Here is a 25,981-nt window from a genome sequence, read left to right as displayed (position 1 = left end):
TAGGCTTTAAAATTTATCTTTATTGAAAAACAACACAAATGAACTTATTTATAAAACAGAAAAGAGACTCATAGACATAGAAAACAAACTTATGGTTACCAGTGAGGAAAGCGGGTGGGGAGGGATAAATTGGGAGTTTGGGATTAGCAGATACAAACTACTTATATACAGAATAAATAAACAATAAGGTCCTACTGTATATCACAGGGGACTATATTCAATAGCTGTAATAACCTATAATGAAAAAGAATCTATGTATGTATAACTGAATCACTATGCTGTACACCAGAAACTAACACAACATTGTATATCATCTACTTCGATTTTAAAAATTATCTTTATTCTTTTCTCTTCTTACAAAAGAAATACAGATTCATTCAAAGAAAATCCAACATCACAGAAATATGCAAAATAGAAAGCAAATGCTTCCTATAATCCCACTTCTCAGACCCAAACCACTGTTAGGACACCAACGTACTGATAGACTCCTTTAGACCCTTATTTCAGTGTATAAACCCACACATAATTTTCTCCATAACAGTAAATATATAGCCACTTCATTTTTAAAAGGCTGTATGATATTTGCCTTACACATTAATGTGCCATAATTTATTAAATCAATCCTTGCATTAATGTACCATATATTATTAAATCAATCCTTATTTTGTGGATATCTGAGCTGTTTCCAATTTTTCATGATTATAAACAACACTAGGACAAACACCATTTTTATATAAATGTTTGCAATGGGTGTTTCTGTAGGATACATTCTTAGAACTCCTTCAAGGAACTGACATGAAGGAATGGTAGTTTTTCATTTTAATAGATATTGCTAATTTCCACCATAAAGGTTGTTATCAATTTATATCCTAACAGGGTATGCAGTCCCCAGTTTCCCTATGGGATCATGGGATTTTATAGGCAGTCTGTTCTTACCAAAGAGATTGTAGAACCTCGAGACCCTTCATTTAGCTCTGTGAATGTCTGTAGTTCACACATCTGTCTGGTTTCTAATAAATTAACATGAATAGCAGCTCGAAGGTTTGTCCAAAAAAGGCCACATTTACGTCTATCCTTGGGCCATTCCAAGTATGCTTTCTTTTCCATGAGAGCTTTCAACTTGGGATACCTGATAGGAATGCAGTAGAGTGGGATGGGTTCCAGTAAGATGATAATTATGTTATCAGAACTTTCATGGAAGAGATTGTGGTGGGCAAAGTAGAGTTCATAATGGCACCACTCACTCTGGACAAAGTTGGGAGACAAGACAAAGATGGACTTGTAGCTTTTCTCAATGCACTTTATGACATCTTCAGTAATGTTCTTGCCAGGGTCAGAGTTTCCCTCATGAAAACAAATTAGTATAGAACCATCTTCTTTCTCTAGATTGGGGATCAGTGCATGCTTTACCCAGGCAGAATCATGTTCACTGTATGAAATAAACACATGGAATTGGATATTTCTCTTGAGTTGTCTTTGGGTTGTCTTCCTAACCCTGTGCCATGTCTGTGCCCATTGACCTAGCATCCTGAGATACCAGGGCAGATCAAAGTGGAAACAGCAGAAGGCCACAGCCATCCCCAGGACTAGCATGATAACCACAATGGTGACAATCAACAAAGCTATGTTGCAAGATAATTCAGGAAGATGAACATCCTTTAACTGAGTCCCCTTCAGATTCAAAGGGTATTCACAAATGTATGAATCTGACCACCCAACCATCATGCCCTCTGAATATTTTTCAAGCTGAATGAAATCTCTTAATTCACAAGTACACCGGAATGGATTTCTTCCTGCATTTAGAATCTTAACTTCCTGGCAGCTCTGAAAAAAATCCAGAGATGGGCTGAGAATTAAGTTCATTTCAACGTTCAGAACTGAGAGTCTTCCAAAATGACTGCACCCAGGAAGATCAGTTAGAAGATTAAATGCAAGATTTAACTCTCGCAAGGATGTCAGATGAATAATCTCTTTAGGGACAGTTTGAATTTTGTTATCATTCATGTCTAGTATTTGAATATTTCTGGGCAAGCACCTGAAAACAGAGTCAGTAAATTTATTGGATGACAAATTCATGCTGATCAAGGTTTCTGGCCACAAGCAATTTTCATCATTTTCATGTTGTAACAGATTTTGGCTCAGATCTAAGTGCTTCAAGGATGTGTTGCTGGCAAAACAACTCACTAAGGAAAGCGTCTCCAACTTATTGTCCTTCAAAATGAGAGTTTTCAAATGAGGCAATTGGATAGGGGTTTTAAACACGTCATCTGTTAAGATATTATTAGCAAAATTTAAATATTTGAATCTCATAGGATAAATAGGGAACAGCATGTGAGGCATTTGTGCATCTGATATTGTCAGGTTTTCTATATCCATTTTGGTAAAAAGCAAGTAGACTCTCTCCTGTGGAATACTAAAAATTCTGAAGTGTACATGCTCCAATTTTATAGTTCTCATTACAGTATTTGAGTAGTCAAATGAATTGTGGTCAGGATAAACCTTACCTCCAAAAGTCACATGTTGGACCTGGAAGTATTCTACTGATGTATGCCAAACAAATTGGAAGATAAGGAGAAGGTCACCCCAGAGTAAATCAACTTTATTAAGTAACAGAATGGATGTCTTGGCCTTCTCTAAAGTAAGATTCTGTTGAGTTTCATAACTTGTAGATTGACTTTTGCCATCTATATTCGTCATTTCTAGTATTTTTGAAGTCTTGATTCCATCACGCAAAAGAACCCAGAAATTTGTATTCATTGGTAAAACAATGTGAAGTTTTGTTGTGTTTAAGATAGGCAGGCTACCTTCCTCATAATGGGAAAGAGTTCTCAATCCTAAGAAGACAGTATTTAGATGCAAATGAGAAATTTTCTGGAAATCTGATTTCCGTATTTTTGCCCCACTCAGACCTAGGATTTCCAGGTGTGACATGTTGCCAGTCTCCTCACAGATAGGTACAGTATCAAAGTCATTGAAGGAAAGATCGAGATGTCTGAGACCCGCCAGTGAGTACCAGGTTACCATCTTCAATCTGTTGTAAGACACATCTAAATATCTTAACTCTGTGTTGAATTCAAAGGTCCTGATATCTAGCTCCTGGATTCTGTTATGGCACAGAATCAAAACTTTCAGTTTAGAGACAGAATGAAAATCTGAACGCTGGAGTTGAAAAAGGAGGTTGTAGGATAAATCCAGCATGGTTGCGCTTGGGGTCAAGTCTGTGGGAACCTTTCTTAAAGACATGTTGGAGCAGTTGATAGTCAATTCCCTTTCTTCCAGCAGCTTTGAAGCCCCACCACGCACTGATATAACAATACAACAAAATAGGTAAATGCTTCTGATATGTCTCATTGTAATTCCGAGAATTTTTTCACTGGTTCACCTCATGTGAATTTTATCACACGTCACCTCATATAAATGGTGAAGATGAGTTCAAACCCTGGAAAAACAGCATATAATGTTAAGTGGTTATGTGATTTGTTAAACCCTGTAGGACTTTTTAAGTACTAACATCTGACTATATTCACCTGAGATTATTCATCTAACATCCTTATGAGAGTTCAGTCTTGCATGTAATCTTCTAATTGATCTTCTTGGTTGAGATCATTTCAGAAGACTCTCAGTTCAAGAATTTGCAGTAGGGTTCCAACCCATATACTGAGTCTTTGATTTGATCTCAGAGCTTGGCTCCATAGATTTCCAAGTCCATTACTGTGTCATACCCCCATCACTGAGGCAAGTCAGGATTCCCAGAAGGGAGATAGATATATATAGTTGGCAGAAGTGCCTCTCACCCAGCTCAGATTAGGAACTGCATTGCCAGGACATATTCGACACCCTCTCCCACATCCCCTTTTGATAGCCTGAAAGCTTTAAGACAGTTAAAAGAAATTTTTAAAAATTAATACATTTTTAGAGCAGTTTAAGATTCATAGCAACATTGAAGGGAAGGTACAGAGATTTTCCATATACCTCCTGCCCCCACATGTGAACAGCCTTCCCTATTATCAACAACCCCCTCTCCATCAGAGTGGTGCATCTGTTACAACTGATGGACCTACACTGATACATCATAGTCACTCCAAGTCCACAGTTTATACTATTGTTCACTCTTGGTGCACATTCTGTGGGTTTGGACAAATGTATAAGGACATGTATTCATCATTATGGTATCATACAGAGTATTTTCACTGCCCTAAAAATCCTGTACGCCTATTCATCCTCTGCCCACCCCACAATCCCTGGAAACAACTGGTCATTTTTTTTGTCTCCATAGTTTTGTCTTTTCTAGAATGACATAATAGTTGGAATCAATACAATATGTATCTTTTCCAAATTGTCTTCTTTCCCATAGTAGTATGCATTTAGGTTTCTTCTATGTCTTTGCATGGCTTGATAGCTCATTTCTCTTTAGCACTGAATAATAGCCCACTATCTGTATCTACTAGAGCTTATCCATTCACCTACTGAAGGACATCTTGGTTGCTTCCAAGTTTTACCAATTATAAATAAAGCAACTATAAACATCTGTGTACAGGTTTTTGTGTGGACATAAGTCCTCAATGAAAGTAATCTTTATAACTGAACAGTGTGGGCCCCTGAATTAATGTTATGAAGCTGTTTACTCAACTTTGTTATTTGTGAACATAGAGAGTCTCTTAAGCTTATACCTGACTGTCAATAATACTTACCCATGCACATGGAAGGTCCGAAACACAGAAATAAAAAGAGTGGTTCTGGTCCTTATGCCTCCATATGTCTTCAGGTTGGTGGCAAAAGCAATCTGGATCACTGCCAAATAATACTGATAGTGATAGAATCAGTTTCCATTTCTTGAAGCTTTTCAATGAGCCAAGAGGTACACTAAACCCTTCGCATATATTATCTTACTTATTCATCACGAAACTCTGTGAGAGAAGTGCTGTTACCCACAGGTTACAGATGAAGACAGTCATGCATGCAGAATTCTGAGGACTTTGAGAGAAGAGTCAGGCTTCAAGTGTTTGATTGGACACAGAACAGAGGAGGTTGGGGAACTAAAAATTTCACAATATTATTATTCAAGATCTACTCTGCCAGGAATTTTTCCAGGCACTGAGGATACAGCAATGAGTAGAACAGACAGAATTTCTGTTCTTACACACTTACATTACAGTAAGGGGTAAGAAAAGAGGCACTATAAACAAAGAAATACATTTCTATGTTAGGTGATGATCAGGGCTGAAGAAAACAGCCAAGATAAGGGGAGGAGAGGGTGTCTGAGGGGTGATATTGGTATAGGGGAGTCTAAAAAGGCCTCGCTGATAAGGTGACCTTCATGCAAAGATCTAAAGGGCAGAAGGAGCAAGCCTCTTGTCGTCTGGGGAAAAAGCATTCTGGAAAGAGAAGAGCAAGTGCAAGTTCAAAGACCAGATGTGGGAGCCTCTTCCGAAAATGTGAGGAGTGACTGGAGCGGAGTTGAGGAAGTGGATTGAAGAGGTCAGATCTTGTAAGGATTTGGGATTTTCCGCTGATTGAAATAAGAAATGAGTGTAGGATTTAGAGCAGCGGAGTGGCAGATTCTGATGCACATCTTAAAGCGTCCTCTGCTTGTTAGCTGGAAATGACTGGAGGGGCGCAAGCCTGGCAGGAAAGACCCCCGGGACACTAACGAGGAATTCATGCCAGAAAGAGGGTAGTGAGGAGGGGGTGAGAAGTGGTTAGATCCCACTATTGTATGAGTGAAGTCTTCAACTTTATGTCCCCCCACACCAGGCACTCTGACAACACAACGGAAGGTAATGAGCAGGGTGAAACTTTCCCTGCTTCTACCTGCATGTTTATTGCACATTGACTCCCAGTCTCCCCTAGACTTGTCACCCCTATGGACAAGCAGGAGGGACCAGGGGCAAACTCAGGGTGTAGCGAGACTTCTCTCTAACGTTCACGTTGTTCCATTCTGAGAAATGTGAGCACACATGCACCCACGTGGGTGTTGAGGCGGGGACAAAACTGGCCCAACTGACACAAAAGGACATCTGGATTATTACCTCACTCTTACCTGGATTTTTCTTTCTCTAGAACCTGCCCAAGTTTGTTTTGTTTTATTGTTATTGGTGTTCTTGTTGAAGTGAAGAAATTCTAGGAGGCATGTCTTTATTTCCTAAAACAACTTAAAAATGAAAATACTTTGTATAGTTGTTTCATAGAAAATAGGGAAAGGGACACAGAAATGTTCAACTATCGTGTGATGTGAGTGTGAAGAGAGAATTTTGATTTTTGGCATGCCTTGTCCATTGTGCGTTCAGGGGAAGAGGCACATGAAGGGCACTAGGTGGGGGTGGGATTGAGGAGGTGGCCCCCTTCACCTTCCCACTGAGATATTCCCTCCATGTTTATTTCCTCCAATCCATCCCAGGTGGTCCTCTCTTGGTCACCTCTTTTTTATGTAACGTTTAATATAGCATCCAATGACCAGTATAAGAACAAATACGAACATACAAAGAGAGCCTCTGTGATGTAACTTTATGTCCATGGTTATTTCCCAGATTTTACGAATCCAGTAAAATAAATTAGTTGCTAGTACCATCATTTTAATACATTACCCACATTTAAGATGACCCGAGTAACTCTTCTGTTTGATGAATCTATACGTTTATAGCTATTCGACATGTCTGATAGTATGTCCACGCCAAATTTACTCTCATGCAAATGAGGCAGTGGCCACTCAATGTCTTTTTGGGTAACAACTACCATTCACTGGGCTAAGTAACACTGACTTTACACAGATGGATCCTTACAACACTACTCACCATTTACAGATATGAAAGGTGGTGCTTAGAGAGGTCCTGTAGCTGCCTCATGGTCACAAAGTTAATCCATGGTGAGTCCAGAGCCGGGGCTCTTAGCCATTCTGCTATCTTGTGTCTCTAGGGTGAGTCAAGATAAATCTGTTTCCAATATATGCTATAACATATTAACCATGATGAAATTATATCTCACTAAGACATGTTGATTCTTTAACATTTCCTTATACACAGTCCAAGGAACCCAATGAGTAAGTCTGCAAGTGCTACCCAATTTAGGGTTTCTTTTTTTTTTTCCGATTTAGGTTTTAGATCAATTACCTACAAGGACAGACACGGATTGAGCCATTATGTTGAGTACTGTCTTGTTGAAGCCATTGTATTTTGGGGTCACTTGTTACAGCACCCGCCTATGTCCTAACTAATGTGCTATTATCCTTAGAAGGAAATCCAAACCCAATACTGGATTACTAAACCCTCCATGGGCTGGTCTTGCTTCCTTGTAGGATCTCATTTCATATTATCCTGGCCCTCTGAACTCCAGTAAGACTGACCCTCTGCTCCATGGCCACATTTTGCTCTAACCTCAGGGCCTTTGCACTAGCTTTTCCCTCAGCTTGGGATGTTCTTCTCCCATCGTTCCTTGGCTGGATCCTTCTTATCATTGAGGTCTTGTCTTACAGTTCATCTCCTCTAAGAAACCTGACTTGACCCCCTAATCTAAAGAGGACATTTAGATTAACTTGCTAGTCATGCACATCATCCTATTTTGTTTCTCTACAAAACAGAGTACTTACCACTCCCTGAAACTTTTATTCATTTATTTGTTTGTTGACTACACCCCACCCTCACCTCTCACACTCAAGAGAAGGGGGTCTAACAACCTTGTTCACCTCTGTATCCCTGGCATGTACAACAGTGCCCAGTCCATGGCATATGTTCAGTAAATACATTCATGTATATAAGAATAAATGAATGATTTCAATTTTTTATTCCTTAGCCTAAGGTGGTATATAACATACTCTCAAAAATATGTATCAAATGAATTAATTTGAGTTGTGAACTCCTGTTACAGTGCAGTGCATGATGGTTAAAGAGTAAGTTTACTGTCAGGGATGGACTGGTCTGTGTTCAAGTCCAATCTTAGCCCTTCACTGGATGTGATAACTTAGATAATTGATTTAACTGCTGAAAGGTTCTGCAGAGGCATAAGGAGATAATGTATATATATCACTTGGTGTCACGCCTAGTATATCACAAATGGTAGCAGTTCGCAGGGCCAAAACTAAGGTGATTTCAGGCACAAATGTTAAGAGGCACCAAGAAACTCAGTAATCAAGATGAGTAATATTTTAGTAAAATATTTTTTTAAATTAAAATGAATGTAAAATCCATGACAAACAAAAATTAAAATTTTTTCATAAAGACAGAATGAGTTTTACTGATTTCTCCTCTTGTCTCAAGCTCCAGTATGGCTTGGTAGGACACTGGATATAGTCACTAAGTTATGTCACTAAGACAATGAAGGTGTTTTTACCATTATTTTCTCACCAAGTTCTTCAATTCATAGCAACTTAGTTTAAGCTCTTCGGTCTAAGAGCTATGGCCCTTGAAAAATGCAGCAAAGTCTAACTCAGCTGTTTGTCTGGAATCCTCTGTGTTGAGATGTCATAGCTTTCAAGTTTTACCCACCTTTTTTCTCTCTGCCCAGTACCACAACCTCATGTGAAACTTATTCTAAAAAAGTGAAGTTAAGAAAGAAGTTAAGAAACTCTTTCTGAACTTCTCTTAATATAATAAAAGAAAAAGGCCCTATCTCTCACGCAATGCATACAAGTTATGGTATTTCATTTAAACATTTTTAAAAGTCTGACATAAACTTTTGATGAAAGATGCAGTCAATAAATATATTATTATCATATTCATATTACTGTCACTGTGCACTGAAAGCTGGTGAAAAACAGAATGGCTTTCTTTAATAGTTTATGATTTAAAAGTCTAAGTCAAAAGACACCATGAAATGACTTGTGGTGGCTTGCCAGAGAATACTTAATCATCTAATTTTTCTTTACCCAATGATGCAAAAAAAAAAAAAAATGGAGAAGGGGTTAAAAAGGGGTTAAAAACCCATTGAAATTTGAATGATCTCTAATGAACATAAGAGCAAGGATGACTGACGTTTTATGAGTGTTTCCTATCTGCTTGGTAAGGAGCTAAATGCTTTCCATACGTTACCTTGTTCAATCCTCTCAACAACCCAACAAAATGATGGATATCCCCATTTTACAAATGAAGGCGCTAAAACCCAGAGGTTAAGTAATTTGCCCAAGGTAATCCAGTAAATAAGTGGTAGAACATGAATTTGAACCCAGAATCTGGTCCCTTCTGGATCCTAAATTGAAGGCATTTCAAACTCTGAAATGAAGAAGCTTATGGTGTGATTGCCGAGGCTGATTCCACTGGCAGGACTAGCTACCACTGTGGCCTCTTCCTTCCCCTCCCACCCCATGTCCCTTCTTCAAAGCTATTTATAGTCTGCTCTGTGTCACAAAGTTCAAGAAGCCAGCAAAAAGGAAAGTCAAATTCTCAAGCACCTACAAGACAATTCTTCAAATCAATAGTGATCAACAGTAAGCCCCAGGGTCACTCACTAATCATCAATCTTTAGATTAATATAGGCAAAATAATAAAGACTAAAAACCTGAACACATCTGCTTTCCATCTACTGAATCAGTCTGAATATCTGAATAATCTGAGTAAATCTGAATAATCTGAAAATCTGAATAAATCTACTTCCCTCCCACTTTGTTTAGAAAAGACCCCATGCAATTCTTATTTCTTTTTCATGAGTGTTCTAACAAAGAAAGCTAACAGCTCTTACCCCCAGGCTGGCAGCGGCTCCGGCAGAGCTGCAGGTGCAGATGATTCATTGACAGAACCAGGACTGGCTCCAGGAGTGCCTGAGTCCAGCTTTTCTGTGAAGTTTGCACTCCTTTGCCCTCTACTGCATGCTGAGGGCATTACATGCTGCATAAGTTCATCATAATCTTAGATCACTTTTTAAAGAATTGCAGGAAAATACACACGACATAAAATCTACCATTTTAACCATTTTAAGTGTACAGTTCAGTGGCTTTTAGTACATTCACATAGTCGTTCAACCATCAGCACCACCCAGCTTCAGGACTCTCTCATCATCCCACACTGAAACTCTGTACCCATTAAACAACAACTCCCCACTTTTTCCTCCCTTCAGCTCCCCCGTAACCACTGTTCTACTTTCTGTCTCTACAGATTTGACTACTCTAGGCACCTCAAATAAGTGGAATCATACATTCGTGTGATTGCCTTATTTCATTTAGCATAATGTGTTCAATATTCTTCCATGTTGTAGTATGTATCACAATTTCCTTCCTTTCCTGTTTAAGGCTGAAAAATATTCCATTGCGTGTGTATACCACATTTTGCTTATCCATTCATCCATCAATGGGTATTTGGGTTGTTTTCACCCTTTGACTACTGTGAATAGTGCTTCTATGGACATGGATGTGTACAATTATCTGTTCAAGTCCCTGCTTTCAGTTCTTCAGGGTAGATGCCTTGAAGCGGACCTGCTGGACCCTACGGCAATTCTGTGTCTGAATTTTTGCAGAGCTGCCATACTGTTTCCCACAGCAGCTTACAGCACTTTGATGGTGCTTCACTTCAAGGTTCACATCAGTCATCCTGCCCTTCAAACTGGGTGGGAAGGCCAAGTGGTGATGAGAAGAAATGAAAACGGTGGCTGCAAAATTTCAGCAGTCTGATTGGGAGAGAGTGGGAAGGGCCAGAGGCCTCGTCTTGAAATGAAGTGGTAACACAAGCGTGGTATTTTTTAATGTAGTGTGCAGAGAAGAGGTCAATTTTTTCAAAGCATCAATTTTTGAAGTTTTACTTATGCTTGACTTTAGATTCAGCTGACACTGCTGGAGCTCACTGAGGAAGGTGAAAATTTCCAAATGGATTTGTCCATGGGAGGAATAGTCAGTTTGAAACTGAATAATTATAATAAGTTTATGTAAATATGAAATTGTGTGGGGGGGGGTCCTTAAAACAAAATAGTTTTTCACAATCATATTGGGGATTTTTAGTCAAAATGTAATAACGTGTATTTGTATGTATATTGTAGAGAGAAAATCACACAATGAATAACTGTTTAAAGAAAAACACAACAGATACAGTCCGCTCTGCTGCCACCTTCACAGAGACGAAACCGTCTACACCTGGAAACAAGTACCGGGCCCGGGCCCGTGCCCAGCAAGAGTGCTGGAGAGCATTCCTAGCTTGTTGCACGAACTAGGCGCTAACATTCCCTTCATCTCAAGAATTCTCAAATGACTACAATCAGCACTCTCACATTCTAAACATCCCTGTCAAGGAAAAATAATCACTTGGGGTTTTTGGTGTCCAAAGACACATTTTTTTCAGAGCCCAACATTTTTAAACACTTTACACGGTCAGTGAATGTGGAATTTTTCTTTACTTATTTTTTTTCAATTTAATTTCCAGAAAGAAGCCAAGTTAGAGAGTAGTATTCTGTGTTGTCATCATCCCCATCGTGATCACTACCGCTTGCCTTCTTCCCAAGGGCAGCAAGTGTTACAAACAAGATACTGTTGAATCCTCACTGCAAACTACATAGAACATACATATGATTCCCACTTGACAGATGAGTCTGGTTCAGAGAGAACAAGAAACTTGCCCAAGGTCATCATCCCGTAAGAAGTGGAATCAAGATTCAAAACTTGAGTCTATCTGGCTCTGAAGCCCACAATGTTTGCTTCAGGTGCCCAACAGTTTAAATACTATTCCCTCTGCCATCACCTGGAATTTCTAAAATCTTTAAACCCTTATTTGCAATAAGCAATAACAGTATGCTCAGAACCATATGTGCTGACATCTTTAGCTAGTAATATTTTTCATTCTCAAAAAACATTCTTATCCACTTTACCCTCCTTTTTCCCCCTTCTCCTCTTGCTCTGAGCTTCATAGATATCTGACATGATATGCCCCCATCTCTCTCTCTCTCTCTCCCTCCCTCCCTCCCTCCCTCTCTCTCTCTCTCATACATTTCCTCCCTCATGCCATCCCCTGATTTCAGACTTCTGCCTGCCATATAACTTGGAACCAACAGAGAACTTTGGGTTACCTCAACTGGATGGAGGTTTATTTTAAAGACACTACAGAAAAAAAGAGAACCCACAGGAAGTGAGGGAGCCCAGCGGCACACAGGCAGGCTTCACAGAGACCTGGAAGGCGGGCTTGCTACCCTCCAAATTGGGCAAAGGGCTCTTCTCTACTCTAGTTCTGACTCAGCTTCTCTTTGACTCTTTCTTTCTCAGCCTGCTTCTCTTTTTACTCCCAGCTTCTCTTTCCTGCTGCCTTTGCCTCTTTCTTCCCACTTTCTTCCTGCCTTTCTCAGTATCACGGCTGGTGGGCAGCACTGAAGCTCATCCTGAGGGTACAGCCCCCAAGATAAGAAATCTGATTGGCTCCTCTTTTTCTCACCATCCAAAATGGAGCATCTCTATTGGGCAGGGGGCCCCTGGACCACCCAATAGTCTGCGGGCTTCCTTTGTGTGTTGCCCCTGCTAGAGCCTCCCCTGATGCAAGCAGGCAGGAATATCAAGTGCACAGAGTCAGCCAGCCGGGCCCGCTGCTTCCCCCATTGCCCCTCTGCGGTCTGGGAGTCTAGTGTGAAGCGCGTGTTGATTGGGTGGCGCTCCTCTAGTAAGAGAAAATAGTGACAGAGGTTATGTTCCCTGAATTATATTTCGAAAAAACAAATAAACATTTAGTTCCAGAAAGAGATAGATGTGGATCTCCCAGATTTAGGCTCTCATTTCTTTGGGGGAGGGGACTATCATATTTAAGTTCTAAGACATACTGAACTTCCGGGAAGAAGGGTGAACATCTTCATGGGCCTGTCTGTGACCACATCATCAACATGCAGCACTCCTGTCCCTTGCCTCTCAAAGGCATGGTGCCTGGGACCTTGTTGATTAACTTTGATCATGGCTTTTTATTAAGGGTTGTCATCCACTTGTGTGGGTGTTAACTTGGGGAATTCAGGAAGCAACTGTGTCCTAGTATGAAGATGAAGTCTATTAGAGAGCTCTGAAACACCCAAGGAAGGCAGGGGTGAGCTGGTCCACAGTGTTGGGGAGCCACAGAAGACACAGTCCAGGAAGCACAGGAGAGGTGGCCGGGAGTTCAGAATGCCTCTGAAATCCTCAGGAGGGACAGCTTTCCTAAGGCTGGGCACTCAAGTGGCTTTACTTGAAAATACAAGGTGATAACCCCACACCTAGAAACTTTGTTGACAAAAAGAAAAAAGTTTCTTCAGTATAGCACAGGGAACTATGTTCAATATCTTGGAATAACCTTTAATGAAAAAGAATATGAAAATGAATATAAGTATGTTTATGCATGACTGAGACATTGTGCTGTATACCAGAAGTTGACACATTGTAATTGACTGTACTTCAATTTAAAAAAAAAAAAAAAAGAAACTTTGGTGACAATCAGGTTGCACTAGTAAGGTTGAAGTTTTTCACGTGTTTGCTTTGTAACTGGACTCTGTTTTGAGCTGTCCGTCTCTTCACCAATAAATCAATCGGGATCTTAGTGCTTTTCTATTTTATCTCATCCTTTATATAAAAAAGGAAGAGAATTTTTATCTGAGATATTTGCTACCAGTTTTACTTCCCAATTTAGTATTTCCCCGTTTGCCATTTTTAGTTGGTTTTGGTTTTTTATTCATTTGCTTGTTTGTTTTAAGATACAGCTGTTTCCCGGGAAGGGGGGGTGGGGGTGGTTTGTAGTCAAATTCCGTCCCTTTTCTAATTTTTTTGAATCTTAGAAAGCCCAGGACAGTCTAGACTGAACATGATAAGCAGCTTAGCTCCAGTTCCACATTCGGTGGCATAAGGGAATGAAGATAATAGCAATCACAATAATAATAATGTCATCATTAGAGCTAATGTTTATCAACCTTTTGCAGACCCACTTTCCTCTGACTTCTTAACCATATAAGAAAGGTTATCATGCCCATTTTACAGATGAGAAAAAGGAGGCTAGAAAAAGTTAAGGACACAGTTACAGAGAAATTGAGCCAGGATTTAATTCCAGAATGCTTGTGTGCAGAACCCAGTTCCATAACCTTTATTCTCTGCTACTTTCAGCTCTAATGGAGACCTAGTTTTATTCCCCTAAACCCCATTTTCTTTTTTCTTGGTCGTAAAAATTTTAAGTACAGAAAAATGTAAAAGCAAAAGCAAGCATCAACCACAGGCAAGTAGTGATAATATTTTTGTATATTTTCATCTAGATTGTGTTCTCTGCATATTTTTAACATATTGAAACCATCCTGTGCATACAATTTTGCATTTCAAAATCTCTATGGTTTTCATTTCTGCTGTAATGTAAGCATTCTCTTATGTTAATAAAAAAGACTTCCCATACATTGTTATTTTTAAATTGTGGTAAAAAACACATAACACAAAATTTACCATCTTAACCCTATACACTATTTTTAGTAATTGTAAAATATGTCACGAAATGAGCCCAGCATGTTTCTTCCATTGTTGGAAATTTGGAGAGCTTCAATAACCTTGCAGTTAACATACTTGTTAAGTTAACAATAACCTTGCAGTTAACATACTTGTAAAGAAATATTTGTCCACATTTCAACTTATTACCTTAGGATATATTTCTAGAAGTGGAATTACAGGTCACAGATCATGGCTATTTATATATTGCCAACTCCTTGGTCCTTCTATTACCACTATATAAAATGCCCCCTCCCCTGCAGCCTTGTTAGTAATAACAAGCTGATAAAAAATGGAACTGTTTTCATCTTAATTTGGTCGAGAACCCTGGGTGAAGTGTGAGACTAGATAACTGAGTTTGTAACCCTTTGCTTACTTCTAGCCAAGAAAAGGGATTGGAGAGCCTGAGAGGTGTTAAGATTAGAAGAGGGTTTGGAGAGCTTTTGGTGTAATATGAATTCCCTTTTATCTCAATCCTAGGAAAAGGGGCTTCAACAGAACCACTTGGAAAGTTGGTCATGTAAACTCTGCCCTTTGGGGGACATATTGCAACCAGTCTTTAATTCATACCTTGAAATCTAAAGGTCTTGGCTAGCTACTCTAAGGGTACCTTTTACTAATAATGAAATTTAGGCTTAGAAATTTTAATTGTTCAAGATCATGCACATATAAGTAATGGAGCTATAATTGAAACCCAGTTGTTCCAAATCAGAGCTTGCTAATTTATCCAATCTGCGATGTGCCTTCTCATTTCTTATTTTCATTACTATGTATTTGTCCACACTTTGAACTGAATTCCTCATCTCCCAACTTGGAATTCTTTGGCAGGAGATTCCACAAGCACAATCTCAACCTCCTAGCTGCCTCTTTAAAACCACTTAGGAGATCAGATATTTATACACAGATTGATGTAACTTCTCAGAATCTTGAGTTTGTTAGATAAACTTTAACAGACTTTATGGCTGCCTTTAAGGATTTTTTTTTTTTAGACTTGCAAGATGTGATGGGTTGAATCGTGTCCCCTAAAATCCATTTGTTGAGGTCCTAAACCCCAGTACCCCACAATGTGACCTTATTTGGAAATAAGGATAGTGTAGATGTTATTAGTTAAGGTGAGGACATTAGGGTGGGCCCTAATCCAATATGATTGGTATCCTTATAAAAGAGGGGAGATTGGGGCATAAATAGGCATAGAGGGAAGACCATGTGAAGAAACAGAGAGAGACAGTCATCTAAAACCAAAGGGTAGAGGCTGGGAGCAAATCCTTCCCTCCCACCCCTCAAGAGGACCCAACCCTCCCGACATCTTGATATTGGACTTCCAGCCTCCAGAACTATGAGTCGATAAATTTCTGTTGTTTAGGCCACTCAGAGTGTAGTACTCTGTTACATCAGACCCAGCAAACTAGTGCTAAGCAATTGAAACTTGGAATTGAAATGCAACTAGGATTGCAATTGAAATACACCTAGTGCTGAGCAACTGAAACTTGGTTATGAAATCTTCAAGTTCAGTAACAGGAAGGGCAGTCATCCTAGAGAAAACAGGAAGATCCAGGTCTAGCAACGGTTGCAACTTCCATTACAGAACAAGTGCTTTTCTCCATTTTTAGTATATATTTCATGGTTTCAATTTGTTTTCCACTATTAATTCTCACAGAAGTATAAATGATGACTTTCTTGTATTCCTAAATGTCAAGTCCATAGCTTGTCTTTCCAGACCCTTGACACTATGATCTTAATCTAACTCTCCATGCTTATGTCTCACTGTTACTTTTCATAAATTTCATGGTCCAGTCAAATTGGGACAGTAGTCCCAGAATAGGCCTGGGTATTCCTGTCTTTGCTCCCCCATCTGTCTATTTAGAATGGTCTTTCCATTCTTCATCATTATGCATCAAAAAAATCCAAAGTTAAAGTCTCCTTCAAAGCCCAATGGAAAAATGACCACTTCTAAAAAGATTTTTTTTTTCACTCAATCTAAATGGCCTTTGAACTTCCATTTATATTTTTGTTCCATTGATTTTTATTTTTGTTATCTGGATTCATAGGGCTTTTTTTAGGGCAAGAAATAACTAGTATATTAAGTCTTACTTGAGTTTATCCTCCCAAAAGTGAAGACTCACACAAGAGCTTTATGTGCAGGTCATTTGGTTTGAAGAAGTGGTCTCAGGACTCAAGAGTGAGGGGACTGAGAAGAATGAAACAAGGATGAAGGCAAAGCCAATCCAAGAGTAAGTTATTGAACTGGTTACTCCTGTGGCCAAGGAAGGTTCAATCCCACTGGGGACTCTCTGAGGAATGTGCAGACTATGCCTCATTTTCTTACCCAAAAATAAAAGAGAGAGGAATATTTATCTAATGGCTCCCGTCCCTTTGGTGGCCAAAGATCTCTTTAGACAAGATCTCTGGAACTTCCAGGTGTGTGCATGTACCAGAATAACTGAACAGGATTCCACAAACATCCTGGACAGTGGTATTAGTGAAGTCATGGAGCATAAAGTGAGAGATAGATGGTGCAGCTACGATGAGGTGCTGCCAGGCTACACCTGCCTAGAGATGGCTGTCAGAGTAAAAGTGTCTAGACAGAATGATTGATGAGTATGAAAAATAGCTGTTATAATAAAGCTGGAAAGAAATCTGACGTAGCCCACTCCTTGCACTGCTCCAATCTGCTCATGCCCTATTTTAATAGTTTCCCAAAAGACAGGAATACTATGTATAGAAGCAGTACACATCGGCTATATTCCTCCTTTTGCTCAAAAGAGCAAAGGCTCCCATGCATTCTAGTTCAAACAACTAGAATCTCAGCAAGATCTCCAGCCACAGAAAACCAGACTCAGAATTTCCATTTGACCTGAGATGTAACACACTCTGGGATTAAGTTCCAATGCAGACCCTGAGATGAGTATTCAACTGCAAGCAGTTTATTTCAGAGGTGATCCCAGGAAACACCCTTGGAAGAATGAGGATATGAAATAAAAATAGAAAGGAGGCCAATAAAGTCATTTCTACCATAGAAAATCAGGATTGCATCCTACTGGGAGATTCAGCGGGAATGTAAAGTACACCCCAGATTTGTCCCCCCAAAATGAGTGAGAAAGTTGAGGTATTTATCTGCCAATTCTCTTTCTGATATTGGTGGAAGGCTGCTTCCAAGGATACCCTCCAGCACTTCTGAATTTCCCTTTGTGTGGGTAAAGTGGGTTCTCATGGCCAAGAAGAAAATCCTTCACGGAGAGACTCTCCAGCATTAGCAATAAGCAGCCCTCAACATGCAGAGGCGAATGTTGAGTGGAAATGAGGAAGACACCAACAGCTATAGAAATCTGCTATGGAAACCTAGCTACAGGTATAAAAGGCATGGGGTTTTCTAACATTGACCCTGGCACACAGAAACATATCAACTGAAGTTGTTTGAACAGGTGCTTCTCTCGATTACATGATAAATTCAGTGAATTCAGTCCTAGCAAAGAAACAGATGAATCCCTCATGTTAGAAATCAACCATTTACATAGAAATTATATCACTTCATTTACTTTTCTTACCATGTATAAATGGGGAACTGAGGCCTGAGAGGATGTACACATTTTTGTCTACATCTTAAATTTAAAGTCATGTTTAGATTCGTGTTAATGCAAAATAAAGTCATTGTTGGAACTTGCAAAAGCAGCAACATTTTTTCTAAAAGCAGCAGAGGAATATTTTTAGATCTGTGTGTAACTTAATTCTTTTGATTTCTCCATCAATTTAATATTAATAGATGCTCTTAGATTAGCCCAAAAAAGTCCATGTTTGCTATTCTCCTTGGGCCATTCCAAATAAGTTCTCTGTGCCATGAGAGCTTTGAGCTTGTGATAGCTGTTAGGAATGGAATACTGTGGAATGGGATCCAGCAAGATCAGGATTAAGTTATTGGATCCTTCATGGAAGAGGTTGTGGTGGGCGAAGTAGAGTTCATAATGGCACCACTCGCTCTGAACAAAGTTGGGAGACAAGACAAAGATGGACTTGTAACTTTTCTCAATACAGTTTATGATATTTTCCATGATGCTCTTGCCGGGAACAAAATCCCTCTCATGAAGACAAATCTTTATATCTTCTTTTTCTAGGTTTGGTAGTAATTCACTCTTTACCCATGAAGAATCGTGCCCACTGTATGAAATAAAAGCATGGAACTGGAGAGTTCTTTGGAGTTCTGCTAAGGGTACATTCCTAGCCCTGTGCCGGGTCTGGGTCCACTGACACAGCATCCTGAGATACCAGGGAAGATCCAAGTAGATACAGAGGACGGTCACAGTAACAGCCACCAGCAGCCCAGTGACCCCAATGGTGACAATCAGCAGAGTTGTGTTGCAGGATAATTGAGATACGTGGAAGTCCTTTAGTGGGGTTCCCTTATAGCTTTCTGGATAGTCACACTTATAAGAATCAGGCCAGTCCTCTACCACTTCACTTGGTACTTGGCCTATACCCTGGATAAAGTCTCTTAGCTCACATGTACATTGGAATGGATTGTTCCCTGCTTTTAGGGACCTAATCTTCTGGCAGCTCTGGAAGAAATCAGCTGATGGGTTGGAAATTGAATTATAGTCAATGATCAGTACAGAAAGGCTGCTAAAGGTACCACATCCAGGAAGGTGGACTAAAAAATTGAAAGCAACATTGAGCTCTTGCAAAGCTTCTAGACTGGTGACATCTTTAGGGATGCTCCTTATTCTGTTATTGTGAAGATCAAGAACCTTGACCCTGGGAGGTAAACATCTGAAAACAGAGTCAGTAAGTATATTTGAAGACATATTTAAACTTAATAAACTTCTAGTCCAAGAGCAATTTCCTTCATTTTCATCATACCTTAGAGAATTCTGGCTAACATCCAATTGTTGTAGAGATGTCATTGTCTTGGTCATATGAACTATAATTGCAAGTTCTTTTAACTGATTCATTTGTAAACTGAATGTCTCCAAATTAATCAGATTTCCACAATTTTTAAAAACCATGTCTGTTAAGACATTATTGGAAAAATCCAAATACAGAAATGGGCTAATTTGGGATGGGCAAACCATGTGGACCATGTGTGTAGCAGACACTGCGAGATGTTGGATGTTCATATTTGAGAAGATTTCATAGATATAACTTTGTGGAAACCCAAACACATCAGTGACGACTTGGTGTATAGACAAGACCTTCAGTGAAGTGTCAGAATAATCAAAATCTCTGAAGCCAAGGTGACCTTGTAGTTTCACATTTGAAATTGAGAAATACTCAATGCTCGTATGCCAAACCAACTGGAGGATCATGATGAAAAAATTCCAAGTTGTTTCAATGTTGTTTAAAGTAAGATTTGATAACCTTGAATTCTTTTGGAGTTTTGACAGAACATTGTGGAAATAAGGACATCCATCATCACCCAGAACACATTTGATGTTAGACAGTTCCAGACTTACTGCAGTGCTGAGTGACACGTCCAAAGTAAAATGGAATTCCTTTCCTGTGGGGAAAACAATGTGCAGACTCTGTATGTTCAGGTCTTGAAGGCTCTCAGGGTCTTCTTTTCCCCCGTAAGTGTCTCCTAAGACCAGTAAAACCTTATTGATATGCATATGAGCAATTGGCAGCAGACTAGGTTTTTGAAACTGTGTGGCACTCAACCCCAGAAACTGTAGTTGAGACATGTTGCCAAACTCTTGGCAAATGGGCAGGGCATCAAATGCATTAAATGAGAGGTCTAAGTGCTTGAGGTTCAGAATAGGGTGGCAAGAAATCTGCTCCAGCTTGTTGTGGGACAAATCCAAGTATTCTAATTCCTGGTTGAATTTGAAAACACTGATATCAAGATACTGGATTCTATTATGAGAAAGTATCAAAATTTTCAGTTTTGATAGTGATAGGATGTCAGGTGCCCGAAGCTCAGAAATAGAGTTTTGTGATATATCTAAGACTGTTGTTTTCAGGGGTAGGTCTTTGGGAACACAGATGAGACCTGTTTTTGATCTATCAACTAAAAATTCACTTTCATCAGATAATTGGATTCTGATCTCAAGTGTTAATATGAAGATGGTGGCAAAATGGAAGATGCCAGACTTCATTTTAGTCATTTTGTAACAAGAGACATTCCCAAGGGTAGTTGCTATTCTTCAGAGTATCTTGATACAGATACAGATCCTAGGGGAAAAAAATCCACATTAAGTGATTGTATTAAATTAGGGGTGGCTGACATTAAACATTTTTTTACTAGAGACTCATAAAATGAAGGCTACACTCATTGGAGTCCCACACCCTGAAATCAGGGAAATATATACACTGATAAGTAATTATACTACATCTAATCAAATAACTTTTAATATGGATGTGCAATGGACGCCCCCCACCCCCCCAAAAGATATATCCACCTCCTAACCATGTCCTAATCTCCTAATTGAATATTGGGTATTGGTAGAGATAATTAAGTTAAGAATCTTGAAATGAGAAGATTCTGGATTATCTAGGTGGTCTCTAAGTCCAATGACAAGTATTATAAGAGAAAGGCAGAGGGAGCATTATTTACAATTGCCAAGATATGGAAGGAACCTAAGTGTCCATCAATAAGTGAATGATAAAGATGTGGTATATATATACAATGGAATATTACTCAGCCATAGAAAAGTGAAATCTTGCCTTACAGCAGCATGGATAAATCTAGAAGGTAGTGAAATAAGTCAGACAGAGAAAGACAAAAACCACATGATCTCACCTATATGTGGAATCTAAATAACAAAACAAACAAAATAAAATGAAAGCAGACTCACAGATACAGAGAGAACAAATGGGTGGTTGCTGAGGGGAGGGGAATGGAGGAAGGGCAAAATAGGTGAAGGGGATTATGTGGTACCAACCACCAGTTAGATACTAAATGTTACAGGGATGTAATATAGAGCATAAGGAGTATGGTCAGTAATACTGCAATAACTTTGTATGGGGACAGATGGTTACTGGACATGTTGTGGTGATCATTTCACAATGTATGTAGATGTCAAATTATTATGAGTACCCTGGAACTAATGTAATATTGTACGTCAACTACATTTGAATCAAAAATAATAATTAAAAATTTTAAGAATTAAAAATTCATTTTAAAAAGGGGGGAGGCTGTAGCTCAAGTGGTAGAGCACATGCTTAGCATGCACGAGGTCTTAGGTTTAATCTCCTGTACCTCCATTACAAAAATAATTAAATAAATAAACCTAATGACCACCCCCCACCAAAAATAAATAAAAAAGAGAAAGGCAGAGAGATATTTGATAGAGACAACACTGACAAAGAGAAGAAGGCCATATGAAGACAGAGGCAGAGATTGGAACCACACACTGACAAGGCAAGGAATGCCAAGAGCCAGACAGCCAGCAGATGCCAGAGAGGCTCCGGAGTATGGCTCTGCTGACACCCTCATTTTGGACTTCTGGTCTCCAGGACCATGAAAGAACAAATTTCTGTTGTTTTAAGCCACCAAGTTCTGATAATTTGTTACAATAGCCACAGGAAACTAATACAGATGGTTTTACATATTCACAGGAAAGTCCTCTGACCCCAGCACTCTCAAGATCATTTATTACTAGGATCACAGCTGGTGTACCCTCCACCTTGGAAATGTACCTCCCCATGGCTGTCTTGAGAGTTCCCTTCCCATGCAGGTGAATTAGGATTCTTTTCGCATTACCTTTTGTTACCTACACACAATTTGCTACCTAACTTTGATCTTATTAAAAGGGTAATTAGATCATGATAAAAGATCTCTCACAAAGTCCATTCATCTGTTGATTTATTTATTCAACCAGTGTTTGTTGATAACCTTCTGACCATGTTTTAGGAACTAGAGATAAAGCAGTGAAGTGGGTAGAGTTGTAATTCTTAAGAGCTTATTATCTAGTGGGGAGACAGAAAATAGGCAAATAAATGACTGAACGTAATTTCGTGGAGTGATAAGTGTTATATAGAAAATTAAAGCAGGGTAAATCGATCAAGAATAACAGTAGGTATATAACAGCGGTTGGTGGTAGCTTTTCTAGATTGATTAGTCAGAGAGGGCCTTTCTGAGAAGATGGTATTGGAGTAGAAACTAGAAGGAAGCGAATGAATAATCTATGGGAAGATCTGGGGGAAAAGCATTTCTGACAAATGAAAAGGCTGGCGCAAAGGTCTTGGGATGGGGCTGAGCTGGGTTTGTCTGAGACACAGTAAGGAGGTCAGCGCTAGCATGGACTGAGCGAGCGTGAGGAGAGTTAGGGCCAAGATCACAGGGTGTAGAGGATTGCTAAGAGTTGGGTTTCTATTCTAAGAGTGATGAGGGGGCAGTGAGCCCTGAAAGGTTTTGAGATGGGAGCAGCTTCCTCCTCTCTCTTATTCAGAAAACCTTTTATCTTTCATTCATCAAGTATATATGTATTCCCTATAAAACGCTAGGCATCATTCCAGGCTGTGCTTGTTGCACCAGTTGTCAACCCACCACAGTTCAGATTCTACCCTGTTATCACCATTCCAATGGCACATGAGACCAGAGGGAGTTCTGCTGGTATGAACCCCAGAAAGTGATACATCCCGCCTCACCACCACAGACCCTCTCGGCAGGGACTACATGGCTACACAGATCTTTCAAGGAACTAATTCAAAATCCCCTAGAACTGCATTAGACAAGCAAGCCATTAATATCAGTGAAGAGTCAAATTCCTCTTCACATGTCCCCTCACATCTCTCAACAAGCACAGAAGAACCTACATAATTCATCTCAGAAACAACCCTGGGTTGCAAAATTTCCTCAATATGCAAATTTATCTGGTTTCGGGGACATTGCTTGGACTTACCCTTTCACAGAGGTGCCCGATGATGCCTTGGTGGTCCTGACTTCTTCAAACATAGAAGAGGGTTGGGATGCCCCTCCATCACCACTCATGAAGACTCTGTGCAGAGAAGGGGACACAGACATTACAATGAATGTTAAAAGTAAGGGTGGCATTTTTATCTCATTGATTGCATTTAGACAAAAGACCCAGAAATGTCCCAAGTCTTCCTCTCCAGATTCCTGAAAGAGCTACTCATACGAGGAGAAATGCTTCAATGAGAATCCAAATTCAAATCCAGATAACATGCCTGAGCCAGTGCCTAACATCTCAAAACAGAACTATGCCGTAAAATGTAAATTGAAGTAAAAGCAGTTTGGGCTTGGTTCCAGTGGGGTTCCCTACTTATTCCTAAGCCAGAATCAAAATCTGGGGATCTTTCTACCTTCCACCCAACTCCAGAGTTCAAGGAAGCCGTGGTCAGCATCGTCAGGCATGGGACACAGACAGTGTCCAGAGAGACAAGGGGCAGAGATAGGACTCCATGCATGAACATGAGTGCTTAACACACAGTGAACCCACCACAAGCAAGATGAACGTTGTTCCTGTTTCCTTACCAAAAGCAACCAGCACAACAGATTTACATTTATAAAACTGCCTGTCTTCAAGCATTTAATGAAAGCATGGCTTCCGTTTTCTATCTAGCTGAAATCATTGACTCAGATATCTCCTATTTGCCCAACCTCCATCTTGCCCTTTCATTTAGAGTCCTTATTGGGAGCACTCAGTTTATGAAACTATCATTATTTCTGTAATTAAGAAGTCAAAGTGTCATACACACAAGGAACTGATTTTTAGGTACTTACAGGAGCTATAAATTGTATATACCAAACTTGCTAGATCAGTGAAAAATCAGTATTTTCTGTGAAAGTCCTATGATCAGCACTGAATCTCAACTATAGTAGAGCCTCAAAACTGTTTTACTACCAAGTAGAATTATTAATTTGCAAACATGGTCAGTAAAAGGATGCTTTAATTTGAAAGTATAAAAGTATTTCTGGTGGGCTTGTGTAAATTTTTATGATTATGATAGGTTTAGCCTCACCTTGTATGATTCAATGCACCAATACAGGTGAATTGCCTCTGTTTGGAGACTTCAGGAGCATTAGATCAGGACTTTGACTTGTCTTAATGGCCAATACTCATGCAATCAATCTGGCCATTAAGTTCAGTCCTGCAAATATTTATTGAGAGTCTTCTTTGCACCAACTAGCTATTAACCACAGGCTGAAAGGATCAGAACCAACTCAGGAGCTTTTCTGCTTTGTTTCCTCTGTGGTTTTGTGAACGTTTGCTTTCTGTTGTAAAGTTGCACTCACTTTCAACTCTTTGAATCAAATTGGGTGTAGCCTGGGAAACATTTTCAAAGCCTACCATGCCACCTGACTGGTAGAGCAACCCAGAGCATTTTCAGTGGTTTGAGAAAACAGAAAAGAATAGCTCATGGGAACAGCCCAGAGAAAAAGCTCAAATGAACCTGCCCCTAAAAACAAAGGTGGTGTTCAGCAGCACTGACTCCAGGAGTAATTTACCTACATCCCATTGTCCTTGGCATCCTCATGGCCAAGAGACTAAGGGAGACGACTGGATGAGGAGCAACGCCACCTGCCATCAACAACTAGCATCTCTGTAAGAAACCCTTGAGGAGACATTTATGACCCAAAATTCATCTGCCAACCCAAATACGTCTCTCAAAAGCAAGTCACGCATGAGATGAGGTCCATTCAAGAGAAAAACACACATAAAAAAACCCTTTCTCTGACTTAGGACAAGGAGCTGATAAACAAATGCTAGTTCGAACCACAGTGAGTACACAACAGAAATAAGCCACTTAGAAAAACACCCAGAACTTAATCATAGAAACTTGTGAGATTTTTGTGTCTAATAACTAGTAATACTATTATTTTCTTTTGTAGTTTAAAAAGATATCACTTACCGAGATGACCTGTCCTTCTGTCATGCTGGCAGTCTGTAGGAAAATCAAGTACTTCCTCAAACATTTATTTGGTAACCACATTTAATGTTGCAGAGGGGGGCGGGGAAGCTCTTTTGTGCCATCTACTGAATCCCACCGAAATTACACTATACAGTCAGTGTAAACCTGCTTTCTCCTATTCATCTGTAGAAAACCGTCTGGTTAATTGATAAACCTGCATTAAAATAGGTCCACTTCTTTATGGCTCTCCATATTCCACTAGTCAGCTCACTATTGTCCACACTAACAAAGTGAAGGAGGTGCTGTTAATAACCCACAGTTGATTTATTGGCTGAATTCAAAATGCTTATCTTGTAGCTGTGCTGGTGAAGGTGGGAGTACCGGTCTGAAGTATTTCAGGTGGTTTGCTTTCCTTGTCTTTTGATCAAGCCGCTATTAAAAATGACTGAGAGTGGAACGAGGGAGGGGTCAAGATGTACTTTTTGCTAAAACTCATTCATAAAGAGAGAGCACTCATGTGCTAATATAAAATGCATGCTAATCACGTCTTTTCTGACAAATTGCTTTTCAGAGAAAATCCGGTGCTCAATTTTTTCTTCCATGGATATTTCAAACTTTCTTCAAAAAGTGATTTTTAAAAAATCTTCATGTGACAAACATGCTGTCTAACAATCTCTTTCCTTGGATAAGGTCCAAGACACTTCCTGTGGGTTAGTTGTCAGCACACGCAAGAAATCCAACCGGATAGCTCCACTCTTGTCTTTTAAAATAACAATAACAGTAACAAAACAACAAGACAAA

At 39.5% G+C, this 25,981-nt stretch overlaps 2 protein-coding genes across 8 annotated transcripts; both read right to left on the bottom strand.

Annotated features, from left to right (window-relative positions):
- TLR10 (toll like receptor 10) lies at nucleotides 1-25,219 on the bottom strand. Of its 6 annotated transcripts, none has more exons than XM_064487460.1 (7): nucleotides 25,181-25,219; nucleotides 23,209-23,304; nucleotides 9,667-9,812; nucleotides 6,792-6,908; nucleotides 4,692-6,151; nucleotides 3,528-3,870; nucleotides 1-3,439 (listed from the first exon to the last, which is right to left on the bottom strand). In XM_064487460.1, exon 7 carries the CDS (start codon nucleotides 3,349-3,351, stop codon nucleotides 916-918), a length of 2,436 nt encoding a protein of 811 aa, XP_064343530.1. In that variant the 5' UTR covers nucleotides 3,352-3,439; nucleotides 3,528-3,870; nucleotides 4,692-6,151; nucleotides 6,792-6,908; nucleotides 9,667-9,812; nucleotides 23,209-23,304; nucleotides 25,181-25,219; the 3' UTR covers nucleotides 1-915. The 6 variants fall into 6 exon arrangements, with proteins under 6 accessions (XP_064343530.1, XP_064343534.1, XP_064343543.1 ...); XM_064487464.1 differs by lacking the exon at nucleotides 3,528-3,870 and having other exon boundaries at nucleotides 4,692-4,804; nucleotides 6,041-6,151; XM_064487473.1 differs by having other exon boundaries at nucleotides 4,692-4,804.
- On the bottom strand, nucleotides 9,841-25,219 carry TLR1 (toll like receptor 1). 2 transcript variants are annotated; one of them, XR_010381636.1, is made up of 4 exons: nucleotides 25,181-25,219; nucleotides 23,209-23,304; nucleotides 17,920-20,536; nucleotides 9,841-13,208 (listed from the first exon to the last, which is right to left on the bottom strand). XR_010381636.1 is itself a non-coding variant. In XM_010980393.3 (3 exons), exon 3 carries the CDS (start codon nucleotides 20,467-20,469, stop codon nucleotides 18,079-18,081), a length of 2,391 nt encoding a protein of 796 aa, XP_010978695.2. In that variant the 5' UTR covers nucleotides 20,470-20,536; nucleotides 23,209-23,304; nucleotides 25,181-25,219; the 3' UTR covers nucleotides 15,301-18,078. The 2 variants fall into 2 exon arrangements, 1 of the variants encoding a protein (XP_010978695.2); XM_010980393.3 differs by lacking the exon at nucleotides 9,841-13,208 and having other exon boundaries at nucleotides 15,301-20,536.
- Nucleotides 25,220-25,981: the final 762 nt, after the last annotated feature.

The sequence above is a fragment of the Camelus dromedarius genome, chromosome 1 (genome assembly GCF_036321535.1).
Source record: "Camelus dromedarius isolate mCamDro1 chromosome 1, mCamDro1.pat, whole genome shotgun sequence".
NCBI classification, from domain to species: domain Eukaryota; kingdom Metazoa; phylum Chordata; class Mammalia; order Artiodactyla; family Camelidae; genus Camelus; species Camelus dromedarius.
Note: the sequence above shows the minus strand (reverse complement) of the source record. Positions and strands in the feature narration are given on the sequence as shown.

Bases quoted from the DNA above. Each gene is read 5' to 3' on its own strand.
- TLR1 (XM_010980393.3), bottom strand. From the start codon at position 20,469: ATGACTAAAATGAAGTCTGGCATCTTCCATTTTGCCACCATCTTCATA.
- TLR10 (XM_064487460.1), bottom strand. From the start codon at position 3,351: ATGAGACATATCAGAAGCATTTACCTATTTTGTTGTATTGTTATATCA.